This window comes from Symphalangus syndactylus, chromosome 20, assembly GCF_028878055.3.
Source record: "Symphalangus syndactylus isolate Jambi chromosome 20, NHGRI_mSymSyn1-v2.1_pri, whole genome shotgun sequence".
NCBI lineage: Eukaryota > Metazoa > Chordata > Mammalia > Primates > Hylobatidae > Symphalangus > Symphalangus syndactylus.
This window is the reverse complement of record NC_072442.2, coordinates 66,234,002-66,247,567: the sequence shown is the minus strand read 5'-3', so window position 1 is coordinate 66,247,567 and position 13,566 is coordinate 66,234,002. Positions and strand designations below refer to the sequence as shown.

At 44.5% G+C, this 13,566-nt stretch overlaps 1 protein-coding gene across 7 annotated transcripts in view; it reads left to right on the top strand.

Moving 5' to 3' along the window:
- The window catches only part of SMG6 (SMG6 nonsense mediated mRNA decay factor), a 248,399-nt gene that overhangs the window by 159,187 nt on the left and 75,646 nt on the right, over positions 1–13,566 (top strand). Inside the window, exon 15 of one of the 7 annotated variants that reach the window (XM_063629635.1) lies at positions 6,778–11,770. The exons of 5 other annotated variants lie outside the window; for them this stretch is intronic. In XM_063629635.1, coding sequence (XP_063485705.1) covers positions 6,778–6,960 — 183 coding nt within the window. In that variant the 3' untranslated portion in view covers positions 6,961–11,770. Of the gene's footprint in view, positions 1–6,777; positions 11,771–13,566 lie in introns of those variants that run through there. One more of the 7 variants, XM_063629636.1, reaches the window with a different exon arrangement.

Below are 13,566 nucleotides of genomic sequence, written 5' to 3'. Positions count from 1 at the left end.
ACTTGTAGGCAGGCTTAAAACTTTCTTTTTCTGCTCATGAAGGTACAGATTTTACTAGAGACAAATTCAATTGAATATAAAACTGTAGTGTGGAATAATATTTCAGGCTTTAAAAATGGAGGGATGGGTTAAAAAGTTCTGCAATAAATCTGCAAATGTGGAATCTAAGGGAAATGATCCCATCTGGAAAACCCTGCTAGTGGTGCTGTGGCTGGTTTGTGGAGCAGTGCAGATTGTGGAGTGAAAAAAGACCCTGTAGTCTTGAAAGATGACAAGCTCCTTAATTGATGTCCATTTCAGCTGGTGCTGTGCCAGCTTATGTTGGCCTCTGTCCAGCGTTCCTGTAATTTGGGAGCCAGGTGTGAAGCATTTTTGTTCCATCTTGTTCCCCAGCATCTACAGAAGCCTCACCCATCTTACTTGAGGCAGCAGCATGCCATAGGAAACAGATGTACAGGTAGAGGTGGAAGGAAGTGTCACAGCTGGGTTACAGATTTTTTTTAAATCCTTCATGCTCAAGTGAGATCTAGGTTTGAGAGTTGGGGAAAAGGGTATTTCACAGCCTCGGTGTAAGATGTCACTATCAAGTATCCTAATTACACCAGTACTCATTTGTGATTTTTAAAAACATGTCTTTATTACCTTAGAGTCACACTTTGTATAGGCAGAGATCTTTTGTGATTTGCCTTTGCCTGACTTCTGGGAACAGCAATATAAAGTGTAATAGGAAGAACATCTCAAGATGGCCATCAGAGTTGAATCTGATCACTTCCATAGCATCGAGGGTCAGGTGACATAACCACCTAGAGGTGAGCTACCCCTGATGACATGGGGCATAGCTGTGTCTTTTGGTGATCACTTCCATAGCATCGAGGGCCAGGAGACATAACCACCTAGAGGTGAGCTACCCCTGATGACATGGGGCATAGCTGTGTCCTTTGGGGATGTTGATGAACACAGTAGACAGTGCCAACAGCATCTGTTCAACACATTGGTATTGGGCCCTTGATACTCTAGACCAGTGGTCCCCAACCTTTTTGGCACCAGGGACTGGTTTTGTGGAAGACAGTTTTTCCACAGACAGGGTTAGCAGTGGGTGGTTTCAGGATGAAACTGTTCCACTTCCCATCCTCCAGCATTAGTTAGGTTCTCATAAGGAGCACGCAGGCTAGATTCCTTGCACGTGTGGTTCACAATAGAGTTCGCACTCCGCTCCTGTGAGAATCTAATGCTGCTGCTGACTTGACAGGAGGCGGAGCTCAGGCGCTCCTGCTTGCTTCCACCGCTCTCTTCCTGCTGTGCGGCCCAGTTTCTAACAAGCCATGGACTGGTACCACGGTCCACAGCCCCGGGGGCTGGGACCCCTGCTCTAGACTGGATGCAGCTGGAGGGAGAAGGCACTCTTTCAGAATCTAACCTGTCTCTTTTCTAGCCCTCCTGCTAAACTGAACATGAACAAACAGGCAGTTCTGCCTTTTAGGATTACAAAACATGAGCAGGATCCTCCCGGTGGGAACATTAAAGTCCTGTGGACTTAGAACTGAAATGCTGGAATTGGTGCTTTGCCACTGACTTACATTTTGATATAAGGCAAGTTTTAGCCTCTTAGGACCAAGAGCCAGCTCTGTTGCTTGGAGGGCCCAACCCATAAAAAGACAACTGAAGGAGTCCTTTGTTGTTTCTTTCTTTACCTCCGTATCTCACACAGACAGAGCTGAGGACAATATTTGGCCTTGCCAGTCAGACCGCAATGTCAAGGAGTGCCTGCAAGCCCTGCCTAGGTTGCTTTTTGCTCCGGGTGTATGGGGGTCACAGGACAGCCCTTCGTTCACTGGTAGCTTTTACCTGTTCTTCCTTGTGTTGTCAATACCAGAAGCTGCAAAATGTCAAATACCAGAAGAGGCAAGAGGGTGAGGAGTTAGGAAGAGAGGTTAGTCTTACTCTTTAAGTAATGTTCATTCTATTTTTTTTTAATTGTGATAAAATATACATAAGACAAAATTTACCATTTTAACCCCTTTTTTTTTTTTTTTTTTTGAGACGGAATCTCGCTCTGTCACCCAGGCTGGAGTGTAGTGGTGTGATCTCGGCTCACTGCAACCTCTGCCTTCTAGGTTCAAGTGATTCTCCTGCTTCAGCCTCCCGAGTAGCTGGGATTACAGGCGTGTACCACCACGCCCGGCTAATTTTTGTATTTTTTGTAGAGACGGGCTTTCGTCATGTTGGCCAGGCTGGTCTCGAACTCCTGACCTCAAGTGATCCACTCTCCCCGGCCTCCCAAAGTTATGGGATTATAGGCGTGACCCACTTTGCCCAGCCATTTTAACTAGTTTTTTAAGTGTAGGGTTTTACAGCATTAAGTACATTCAAACTGTTGTGCAGCCATCACCACAACCATCTCTAGAGCTTTTTCATCTTCACCAACTCAAACACTGTACCCATAAAATAATAAGTCTCCATTCCTCCCTCCCTGCAGCCCCTGGCAACCATCATTCTATTTACTTTTTCTCTGAATTTTTTTTTTTTTTTGAGACAGAGTCTTACTCTGCCTCCCAGGTTGGAGAGCAGTGGTGCCATCTCAGCTCACTGCAACCTCAGTTTTCCGGGTTCAAGCAATTCTCTTGCCTCAGCCTCCTAAGTAGTTGGGATTACAGGCGCCTGCCACCACACCTGGCTAATTTTTTTGTTTTTAGTAGAGACGGAGTTTTGGCATGTTGTCCAGGTTGGTCTTGAGCTCCTGGCCTCAAGTGATCCGCCCACCTTGGCCTCTCAAAAGTGTTGGGATTACAAGTATGAGCCATGGTGTCCAGCCTTTCTCTATAAATTTGACTACTCTATGAACCTCATATAAGTGGAATCATAAAATATTTGTCCTTTTGTGATTGGCTTATTTCACTCAGCATAATGATTTCACAGTTTATCCATGCCGTAGCACGTGGCAAAAGTTCATTTCTTTTTAATGCTGAATAATATTCTGTTGTATGCATATATCTACCACAATTTGTGTGTCCATTCACCTGTTGATGGACACTTGGGTTGCTTCCACTTTTTGGCTGCTGTGAATAATGCAGCTGTGAACGTAAATGTACAAATATCTCTTTGAGATCCTGCTTTCAATTCTTTTAGGTGTATACCCAGAAGTAGAAAGTAGAATTGCTGAATCCTATGGTCGCTCTACGTTTAATTATTTTATTTTATTTTATTTTATTATTTTACTTTGTGTTATTTTATTTTGTGTTATTTTATTTTATTTTATTTTATTTTATTTTTTGAGATGGGGTCTCACTTTGTCGCCCAGGCTGTAGTGCAGTGGCACACTCTCAGCTCACTGCAACCTCCACCTCCTGGGCTCAAACGATCCTCCCACCTCAGCCTCCCGAGTAGCTGGGACCACAGGCGTGCACCACCACACCCAGGTAAGTTTTTGTATTTTTGGTAGAGATGGGGTTTCACCATGTTACCCAGGCTGGTCTCGAACTCCTGAGCTCAAGTGATCCGCCCACCTCAGCCTCCCAAAGCGCTGGGATTTAAGGCGTGAGCCACCGTGCCCAGTCATCTGTGTTTAATTTTTTGAAGAATCGTCATACATTTTCCACGGCAGCTGTACTATTTTACATCCTCACCAACAGTGCACAGGAGTTCCAGCTTCTTCACATTCTCACAACACTTTGTTTTTTAGTAACAGCCATCCTAGTCGGTGTATTGGTTTGAAGTAGTATTGCACTGTGGTTTTGATTTTGCATTTTCCTAATGACTAGTGATGTTGAACATCTTTTCGTGTGCTTATTTGTTGTGTTCATTTTAAATGTATAATTTCTCCTTTCTGAATTGATTGGCCTTGGAATGCTTGAGCATTAAGGTGTCAGATGTTGGCTCTGATGTTTTTTTTAAGAGATAAGGTCTCATTATGTTGCCCAGGCTGGACTTGAACTCCTGAGCTCAAGTGATTCTCCTGCCTCAGCCTTCCCAGTAGCTGAGACTACTGGTGTGCACCACTACGCCCACCTAGGCTCTGATCCTAACTTGCTATAAGCTACTTGTGTGGCCTATAACCTATAGCTTTTTTTTTGAGATGTAGTCTTGCTCTGTCACCCAGGCTGGAGTGCAGTGGTGCAATCCTGGCTCACTGCAACCTCTGCCTCCCAGATTCAAGCGATTCTCCTGCCTCAGCCTCCCAAGTAGCTGGGATTACAGTCACCTGCCACCACGCCCAACTGATTTTTGTATTTTTAGTAGAGACAGTTTCACCACGTTGGCCAGGCTAGTCTCAAACTCCTGACCTCAAATGATCCACCCACCTCAGCCTCCCAAAGTGCTGGGATTACAGGTGTGAGCCACTGTTCTGGCCCCTATAATCTATAGCTTTCTAAACCAAATGAACAAAAGCTCTATCTCATATATACCTTCTTTTGGATTTTCTTTCTTTTTTAAGCAAAAATGAAATATCCCTGTAACCTCTCTGGGCTTCTGTATCTTCTTCAATAAAATGAGGAAACCCCTAACTGCCCAACCCAGCTCAAAGAGCTGTTGTGAGAATTAAAGGAGATCGGCTCTGTGAAAGCACTTTGTAAAGATTCTATAAAAATACAATTCAGGCCAGGCGTGGTGGCTCACACCTGTGATCCCAGCATTTGGGGAGGCTGAGGTGGGTGGCTCACTTGAGGCCAGGAGTTGAAGACTAGCCTGGCCAACATGGTGAAACCCAATTTCTACTAAAAATACAAAACTTAGCCGGGCGTGGCAGCATGCGCCTGTAGTCCTAGCTACCTGGGAGGCTGAAGTGGGCAGATCACTTGAGCTTAAGAGTTCGAGGATCACTTGAACCTGGGAGGTGGAGGTTGCAGTGAGCTGAGATCACGCCACTGCACTGTAGCCTGGGTGGCAGAGTCTTGGTCTCAATTAAAAAAAAAAAAAAAAGGCATTATTATCTTGAGCCATCAAATTCACTGTTACTGAAATTCTTTGCCAAACCTGAAGGGAAAACAAATTTACAGTCTTTTTGTCTTAGACCGAAGGCTGTATGTTTTTTTGGTAGGTAAGGGGAACAGAGCACAGGTGACCTACTTACTCATATCTGTTCATCTCCCAGTATGGGGTTGCCTCTTCTGAACTAGGGCAAGGGTTAAGTCTCTGACTTGGTTTTCCCCTGAAGATGGTCACAAAGTCTGCTCAGCATTGTTTAGGGATGTGAACGCATTGGCCCCATCACCTGCCCATCTAAAGTAAGCATGTAATCTAACAGATATTTACCATTTAGCATGTGCCAGGCACCGGAGTTCATGCTTGCATATGCTTCACTAGGTTTTACTTAAGCATATTTTTGCATTACTATTGTTTTTTGAGAATTATAACCCCCTACATATATTATTTTAGTTCATTTAATCATATCTTCTAGGCCCTTTTTCTCCTGTTGTTTCTTTGTTTCAACAAAGAGAAATATTTAGGAAAGGAGTCCCTAAAGATTTTAGTTATTTTAAATAATATTTTTAGTTATTCAGATGCTAATCTGAATAACTAAAAGACATGGAACATATATTGAGATTTAGATAGAGCATCATTCATCTACTCAGGAACAGTTGCAGACAGTTGGAATCTACATTGACCCAAACTTCAGGGTGGATTGTGCTTTCCAGAAACTATTCCAGTTAGCAACAGTCACCTAATTGAGTTCAGAATGGATGAACAAGAATGGATTTTCCTCTCTATGGCTTCTTGCTTTTTGTTTTTTCTTTTCTGTTTTTATTTCTGAAGGTACATCAGCATCTTTATGGCTTCTGATGCAAAGGTATGCTATATGCTTTGTGTGTGTGTGTGTGTGTGTGTGTGTGATGGAGTCTCGCTCTGTCGCCCAGGCTGGAGTGCAGTGCCGCGATCTCCGCCATTTTGGCCTCCCAAAGTTTTGGCATTATAGGTGTGAGCCACTGCGCCCACCCTACGTGAGGTTTTTAGAACTCAAGGAGTTTAATAGGGTCTTCCATTTTTAGTTGTATGGTAGGATTAGATACACTGAACAACCTTCTCAGTTAACACAGCTAAAGTGCTACCTATAGGCTGGGCACAGTGGCTCACGCCTGTAATCCCAGCACTTTGGGGAGGCTGAGGCAGGTGGATTGCCTGAGCTCAGGAGTTGAAGACCAGCCTGGGCGAAACCCTGTCTTTACTAAGAAGACAAAAAAAAAAAAAAAATTAGCTGGGTGTGGTGGCACACACCTGTAGTCCCAGCTACTCAGAAGGCTGAGGCATGAGAATCATTTGAACCCAGGAGGCAGATGTTGCAGTGAACCGATTTCACCCCACTGATCAGCCTGGGCAACAGAGAGACAGAGAGAGATTGTCTCCAAAAAAATAAAAATATAAATAAATAACATAAAATGCTAACTATAATGTAACGCATCCTGAGCTGGCATGAAAACGAGAAATCTGCAGATCTTAAGAACTAAATGAACAAAAGATTTCTGAAAAGTAAGCGAGTGTCAAAGCTGGCTGGTGCTTGCCCTGATGATTTCTGTCAAGCCGTGGAAGCTTTGGGCTTACTCACTAAAAGCTGCTTGGACTATGGCAAGCGGGCCTGAAAGCGTGGGATGCACCCTAGGTGAAGAATGATATAGGAGGCCCTGCCTAAAGCTGGGATTCCAGCTTTAGGAAACCTCATGGTGAGCATTTTATGACCATGAGCTAACCCTCACCTGAGTTTTTAGTCTGAATTCATACTACTTATGTACTCTGAAAAACCTTGAGCAGCAGATGGTTTAATTTAAAGTGATCTCTGTCTGACAGTGTCCCAGGGTAACCCGCAGAAGCAAAGACAAGTCCTCTCTGGAAAAAAGCAGCTTCAACTCAGGCCACAAAGGATTCCCATGGATACAGTTCCATGGAAATCAGCCCACAGCCTTTAATATACTTAAAGTAAATAATTGTCATTCCCAACAAAGCTATCTTGTAAAGGATAAACAAAGGTGACCAGGCATGGTGGGTCATGCCTGTAAACCCACCACTTAGGGAGGTCAAGACAGGAGGATCACTTGAGCTCTGGAGTTCCAGACCCGGCTGGGAAACATGATGAGACCCCATCTCTACAAAAAGATTTAAAAATTAATGGCCAGGTGCTGTGGCTCACGCCTGTAACCCCAGCACGTTGGGAGGCCGAGGCGGGCAGATCACCTCAAGTAAGGAGTTCGAAACCAGCCTGGTCTCGAGGTCAACAAGGTGAAACCCCGTCTCTACTGAAAATACAAAAATTCGGCCGCCCCGTCTGGGAAGTGAGGAGCGCCTCTGCCCGGCCACCCATCGTCTGGGAAGTGAGGAGCGCCTCTGCCCGGCCGCCCTGTCTGGGAAGTGAGGAGCGCCTCTGCCCGGCCGCCCATCATCTGGGAAGTGAGGAGCGCCTCTGCCCGGCCACCCATCATCTGGGAAGTGAGGAGTGCCTCTGCCCGGCCACCCATCGTCTGGGAAGTGAGGAGCCCCTCTGCCCAGCCACCCATCGTCTGGGAACTGAGGAGCGCCTCTGCCAGGTCACCCATCGTCTGGGAAGTGAGGAGCGCCTCTGCCCGGCTGCCCCGTCTGGGAAGAAGTTAGGAGCGCCTCTGCCCGGCCGCCCCGTCTGGGAAGAAGTGAGGAGCGTCTCTGCCCGGCCGCCCCGTCTGGGAAGAAATGAGCAACGCGTCTACCCGGTCGCCCCGTCTGGGAAATGAGGAGCGTCTCTGCCTGGCTGCCCTGTCTGGGAAGAAGTGAGGAGCGTCTCTGCCTGGCCGCCCCGTCTGGGAAGTGAGGAGCGCCTCTGCCCAGCCGCCCCGTCTGGGATGTGGGGAGTGCCTCTGCCCGACCGCCCCGTCTGGGAGGTCTACCTCGGAGGCCAGAAGCAATGTGGGGGCTGGACGTGGTGGCTCACGCCTGTGGTCCCGGCACTCTGGGGGGCCGAGGTGGGTTGATCACTTGAGGCTAGGAGTTTGAGACCAGCCTGGCCAACATGGCGAAACATATGAAAAATACAACAGACAAACCAACCAACCAACTCAGTGACAACAAAACAGGTCTACCCTGGAGTCATACTCTAATTTTTTCTATTTTCCTCCCTTTCTGATCCTTTATCCCACTTTCTTTTTCTTCCTCTTCCTTCTGCTTCTTCTTTGTCAAATAGAGGATTGAGTTATTATCACTGATCCATATAAAGTCCCTCTCTCATTTATTTTAATTCCCACCCCCCATTTCTATTCCCCAACTTCCCATGTGCAACCTTCCTAATATGTTTAATACGCATCTTTTTGTTTGTATGTATTTTTAGAAAATGTTTATTGTTTTTGTGTGCAAAAAAAAATTAATAAAAAAAAAAAGAAAATACAAAAATTAGCTGGGCGTGGTGGCAGGCACCTGTAATCCCAGCTACTCGGGAGCCTGAGGCAGGAGAATCACTTGAACCCGGGAGGCGGACGTTGCAGTGAGCCGAGATCACACCATTGCACTCCAGCCTGGGCAACAAGAGTGAAACTCCAATCTCAAAAAAAAAAAAAAAAAAAAAGCTGGCCGTGGTGGCATGCGCTTACAGTCCCAGCTACTTGGGAGGCTAAGTGGGGAGGATCCCTTAAGTCCAGGAGTTTCAGCCTTCAGTGAGCCATGATCCTGCCACTGCAGCCAAAACTGATCAAATTGTACACTTTAAGTATGTGCAGTTTTAGTACACTTCAGTTATACCCCAGTACAGTTGTGGAGAAAAAATCTAAAAGAATACTTTTAACCCCTTTAGCTTAAAAAGATACAATTTATTATTTACTAACTACAAAATAAGAGTGAAGACATTTTAATACCCTTTTTAAATTTTAATCAATTTATTCAGATGTAATTCACATTCCATGAAGTTCAACCTTTTAAAATACACAATTCCGTTGTTTCATTATATTCGTAGAGCAATACAACAATCACCACTAATTTCAGAACATTTTATCACCTCAAAAAGAAACCCTCTACCTGTTGTGTTATCTCCATTTTCCCCTCTTCTAGCCCCTGTTAACCACTAGTTTACTTTCCGTCTCTCTAAATTTGCCTCTTCTGCTTCTTTCATACGAATGGAATCATATAATTATGTGGCCTTTTGTATCTGGCATCTTCTGGTTTGCTTAATGTTTTAAGGTTCATCCATGTCACAGCCCATATCAGTACTTCATTCCTTTTTATGCCTGAATCATATTCCATTATATGGTAATTCCACATTTTGTTTATCCATTCATCAGTTTCATAAACATTTAGGTTGTTTGCATTTTTTGGCTATTATGAATAATGTTGATGTGAACGTTTGTATATGAGTTTTTATGTGGACATATGTTTTCATTTCTCTTAGATATATATACCTAGAAATAGTATTGTTTGGTCATATGGTAAACTGTGTTTAACTGTTGGAGGAACTTCCACACTAGACAGTTTTCCAGAGCAACTGCAACATTTTACATTCTCACTAGCAGCAAATGTATGAGGGTTCAATTTCCCTACATCTTCACCAACACTTGTTATTATTGTCTTTTTTATTATAGCCATCCTAGTATGTGTGAAGTGGTATCTCAATTGTGATTTTCACTTGCATTTCTCAATAACTAATGATGTTGAACAGCTTTTCATGTGTTCAGTGGCTATTGGTATTTCTTTGGAATACTATTCAAATATTTGCCTACTTTTTTTTTTTTTTTTTTTTTTTTGAGGCAGAGTTTTGTTCTTGTTGCCCAGGCTGGAGTACAATGGCGCAATCTTGGCTCACTGAAACCTCCACCTCCTAGGTTCAAGCAATTCTTCCGCCTCAGCCTCCCAAGTAGCTGGGATTACAGGCATGCACCACCACGCCTGGCTAATTTTTTTTTTGTATTTTTAGTAGAGACAGGGTTTCTCCATGTTGGTCAGGCTGGTCTCGAACTCCTGGCCTCAAGTGATCTGCCCACCTCAGCCTCCCAAAGTGCTGGGATTACAGGCTTGAGCCACCACACCCAGCCGTATTTGCCTACTTTTAAAATTGGGTTGTCTTTTATTGTTGAGTTGTAGGAGTTCATAGATAGATAGATAGATAGATAGATAGATAGATAGCTTACATTAAGTTGTAGGAGTTCATAGATAGATAGACAGACAGGGTCTCACTATGTTGCCCAGGCTGGTTTTGAACTCCTGGGCTCCAGTGATCCTCCTGCCTTGGCCTCCCAAAGTGCTGGGATTACAGGCATGAGCCGCCATACCCAGCCTTGATTTGCAGGAGTTCTTTTAGATTCTGGATACAAGTGCTTTATCAGATAAATGATTTACAAATATTTTCTCCCTCCTGTGATTTGATTGTCCTTGTACTTTTTTGAATGTTTTAATTTTTACGAAGTCCAATTAATCTGGTTTATTTTATTTTGTTACTTGTGCTTTGGTGTTATAAAGACATTTTTAAACAATAAGGACTGGGAGAAGCTGGTGCGCACCTGTATTCCCAGCCACTTGGGAGGCTGAGACAGGAGGATCGCTGGAGCCCAGGCACTGGAGTCCAGCCATAGTGAGATCCTGTCCCCCCGCCAAAAACAAAATAGAGTTTATCACCAAATATCCTCACTAAACAAAGTTTCTTCTACCTGAAGTACATACTTTAGAAAAGTATCCTAGATTCCAAAGAAATGGTGAACAATGATTGTAACTATAAAATTGGATCAGATTGATTACAAAAGAACCATAGAGTTAAAAGTTTCCTTAGAAGACATCAGGGCCAGTCTTGTCATCTAATGAAAAAATAGTCCTCCAGTGTTCTCAATGGCCTCTGCTCCAGATGCTTCCCCAGAATTTACTCTATTATGAGACAGTCACTATAAAAAGTTCCTCCTCAGACTGAGTGAGGTGGCTTGTGCCTGTCATCTCAGCACTTTGGGAGGCCAAGGTGGGAGGATCACTTGAGCCCAGGAGTTCAAGACCAGCCATGCAACATAGCAAGACCCTGCCTCTACAAAAAATTGTTTAAAAAATTAGCGGGTATGGTGTGCACACCTGTGGTCCTAGCCATTCAAGTGGCTGAGGCAGGAGGATCACTTGAGCCCAGGATTTCAAGGTTACAGTGAGCTGTGATTGTGCCACTGCACTCCAGCCTGGGTGACAGAGCAAGACCGCTTCTCTAAAAGAATAAAAAGTTCCTTCTCAAACTGAACACAGCCTGCCTTCCTGTAATTCCCACTGAATGATTTTTAAAAAGTTTTCTCAAAATCACAAAGTCTGTTTTTTCTATATCTGACACACCTTAGTTATACTTGAAATTCTCTTTACGTTTTCTTTTCTCTAAGCTAAACAAACTAGTGCAATCAAATAGATTCTTGGCCAGTGCTGCAAAATATTATAGGACTTTATGTAATGATGCAGTGTTTAATACTGTAATGATAGAAAGTTACTATTTCTGCACCATCCTGTATTGTAGCCACTGGCCACATGTGACTTTTGAATACTTGAAATGTGGCTAGTGCAACAGAAAAACAAATCTTCATGTAATTAAATTGAAATACCCACATGTGGTTAGTGGCTACTGTGTTAAACTGCAATTCTAGATCATTCTCCTGGCAAGATTTCTCTGTGCCACTACCAGCAGCATCAGATTCACCTGGGAACTTGTAATGTTTTAGGGCCTACCTCAGCCTTTTGAATCATAAACACTTGAGGGTGGAGCCCAGCAATCTCATTTAACAAGATCTCCAGGTGATTCCAATGCACTAATACTTGAAAGCCAATTCCAGTTTGTCGAGGCTTCTGTAAAAAGCAGTGCTCAGACAAGGTCTGACATGCATGGATTTCACCTAAAGACAGTTTCAATGTCTTTTTTTAAAAAAATTGAATACTACTTTCTAAATAGTGCATTGACTGCATGTTATAAAAATGAATACAATGTGGATATGAAGATTTTTTTTTTTTTTTTTTTTTGAGACGGAGTCTCGCTCCATCACCCAGGCTGGAGTGCAGTAGTGCAATCTCGGCTCACTGCAACCTCCGCCTCCCAGGTTCAAGCGATTCTCCTGCCTCAGCCTCTCGAGTAGCTGGGACTACAGGTGCGTGCTACCACACCCGGCTATTTTTTTTGCATTTTTAATAGAGTCTGGGTTTCACCATGCTAGCCAGGATGGTCTTGATCTCCTGACCTCAGGATCCGCCCGCCTCGGCCTCCCAAAGTATTGGGATTACAGGTGTGAGCCATCGCACTCGGCCTGGATATGAAGAATTTAAAAAAATAAAGTGCCAGGCCAGGTGCAGTGGCTCACGCCTGTAACCCCAGTACTTTGGGAGGCTGAGGCATGCAGATCACTTGATATCAGGAGACCAGCTTAGGCAGCATGGCAAAACCCCATCTCTACTAAAAATACAACAACTAGTTGGGCATGGTGGCACATGCCTGTGGTCCCAGCTACTTGGGAGTTTGAGGTGGGAGGATCACTGGAGCCTGGGAGGCAGAGGTTGCAGTGAGCCAAGGTCTCACTGCTGCACTCCAGCATGGGTAACAGAGTGAGACCCTGTCTCAAAAATAAAGTGCCCGTTACAGTTTTAAAAAAATTAGTTAACAGGCAGTTTCCCAGCTGGGTGTGGTGGCTCATGCCTGTAATCCCAGCACTTTGGGAGACTGAGGTGGGAGGATCACGTGAGCTCAGGAGTTGGAGAGCAGCGTGGGCAACATGGTGAAACCCCATCTCTACTAAAAATACAAAAATTAGCCGGGTATGGTGGCACGCACCTGTAATCCCAGCTACTTGGGAGGCTGAGGCAGGAGAATTGCTCGAACCCAGGACGTAGAGGTGACAGTGAGCCAAGATCATACCACTGCACTCCAGCCTGGGTGACAGAGCGAAACTCCATCTCAAAAAAAAAAATTTTTTTTTTAAAGGTCTTGGCACAGGCTCACACCTGTAGTCCCAGCACTTTGGGAGCCAAGGCAGACAGATCACTTGTGATCAGGAGTTCAAGACCAGCCTGGCCAACATGGCGAAACCCTGTCTCCACTAAAAATACAAAATTAGCCAGGCATGGTGGCACACGCCTGTGATCCCAGCTCCTTGGGAAGCTGAGGCTGGAGAATCACTTGATCCCAGGAGGCCGAGGTTGTAGTGAGCTGAGATCGCGCCACTGCACTCCACCCTGGGTGACAGAGCGAGACTCCATCTCAAAAAAAAAGAAAAAAGAAAAAAGAAAAAGCAGACACTTTTCCATAAGTTTCACAAAGTCTTATAGTACTGGAACCCTGAGCTCTTGATTGTCAGTCTGGTGTGCTTTCCATCTCTTAGGCTGTTTCATGAAATAGGCCTCACTGTTTGGTTTGGTGTCTCCCAGAAGAGAAAAATCTGGTTCCTTGGCATGTATTTTACCTACCCCATTTGGGGGCTGTTTCTTCTGCCTTTTCTTGCACAACTTCCCCATTGTTAGGTGCCTCTGTAGTCACTCCCAATACCCTGGAAACATCTCCCTTTTTTAGGGTTTAACAGACTTCACCTGTATAGTTACCTTCTTTTAATATGACTTTTGTCCTCTTATGCTTGAAACCTAGAAGAACTGGCTTGTTCTGCTGGCCTTGAGCCAGATGTCATAACTTCAGGC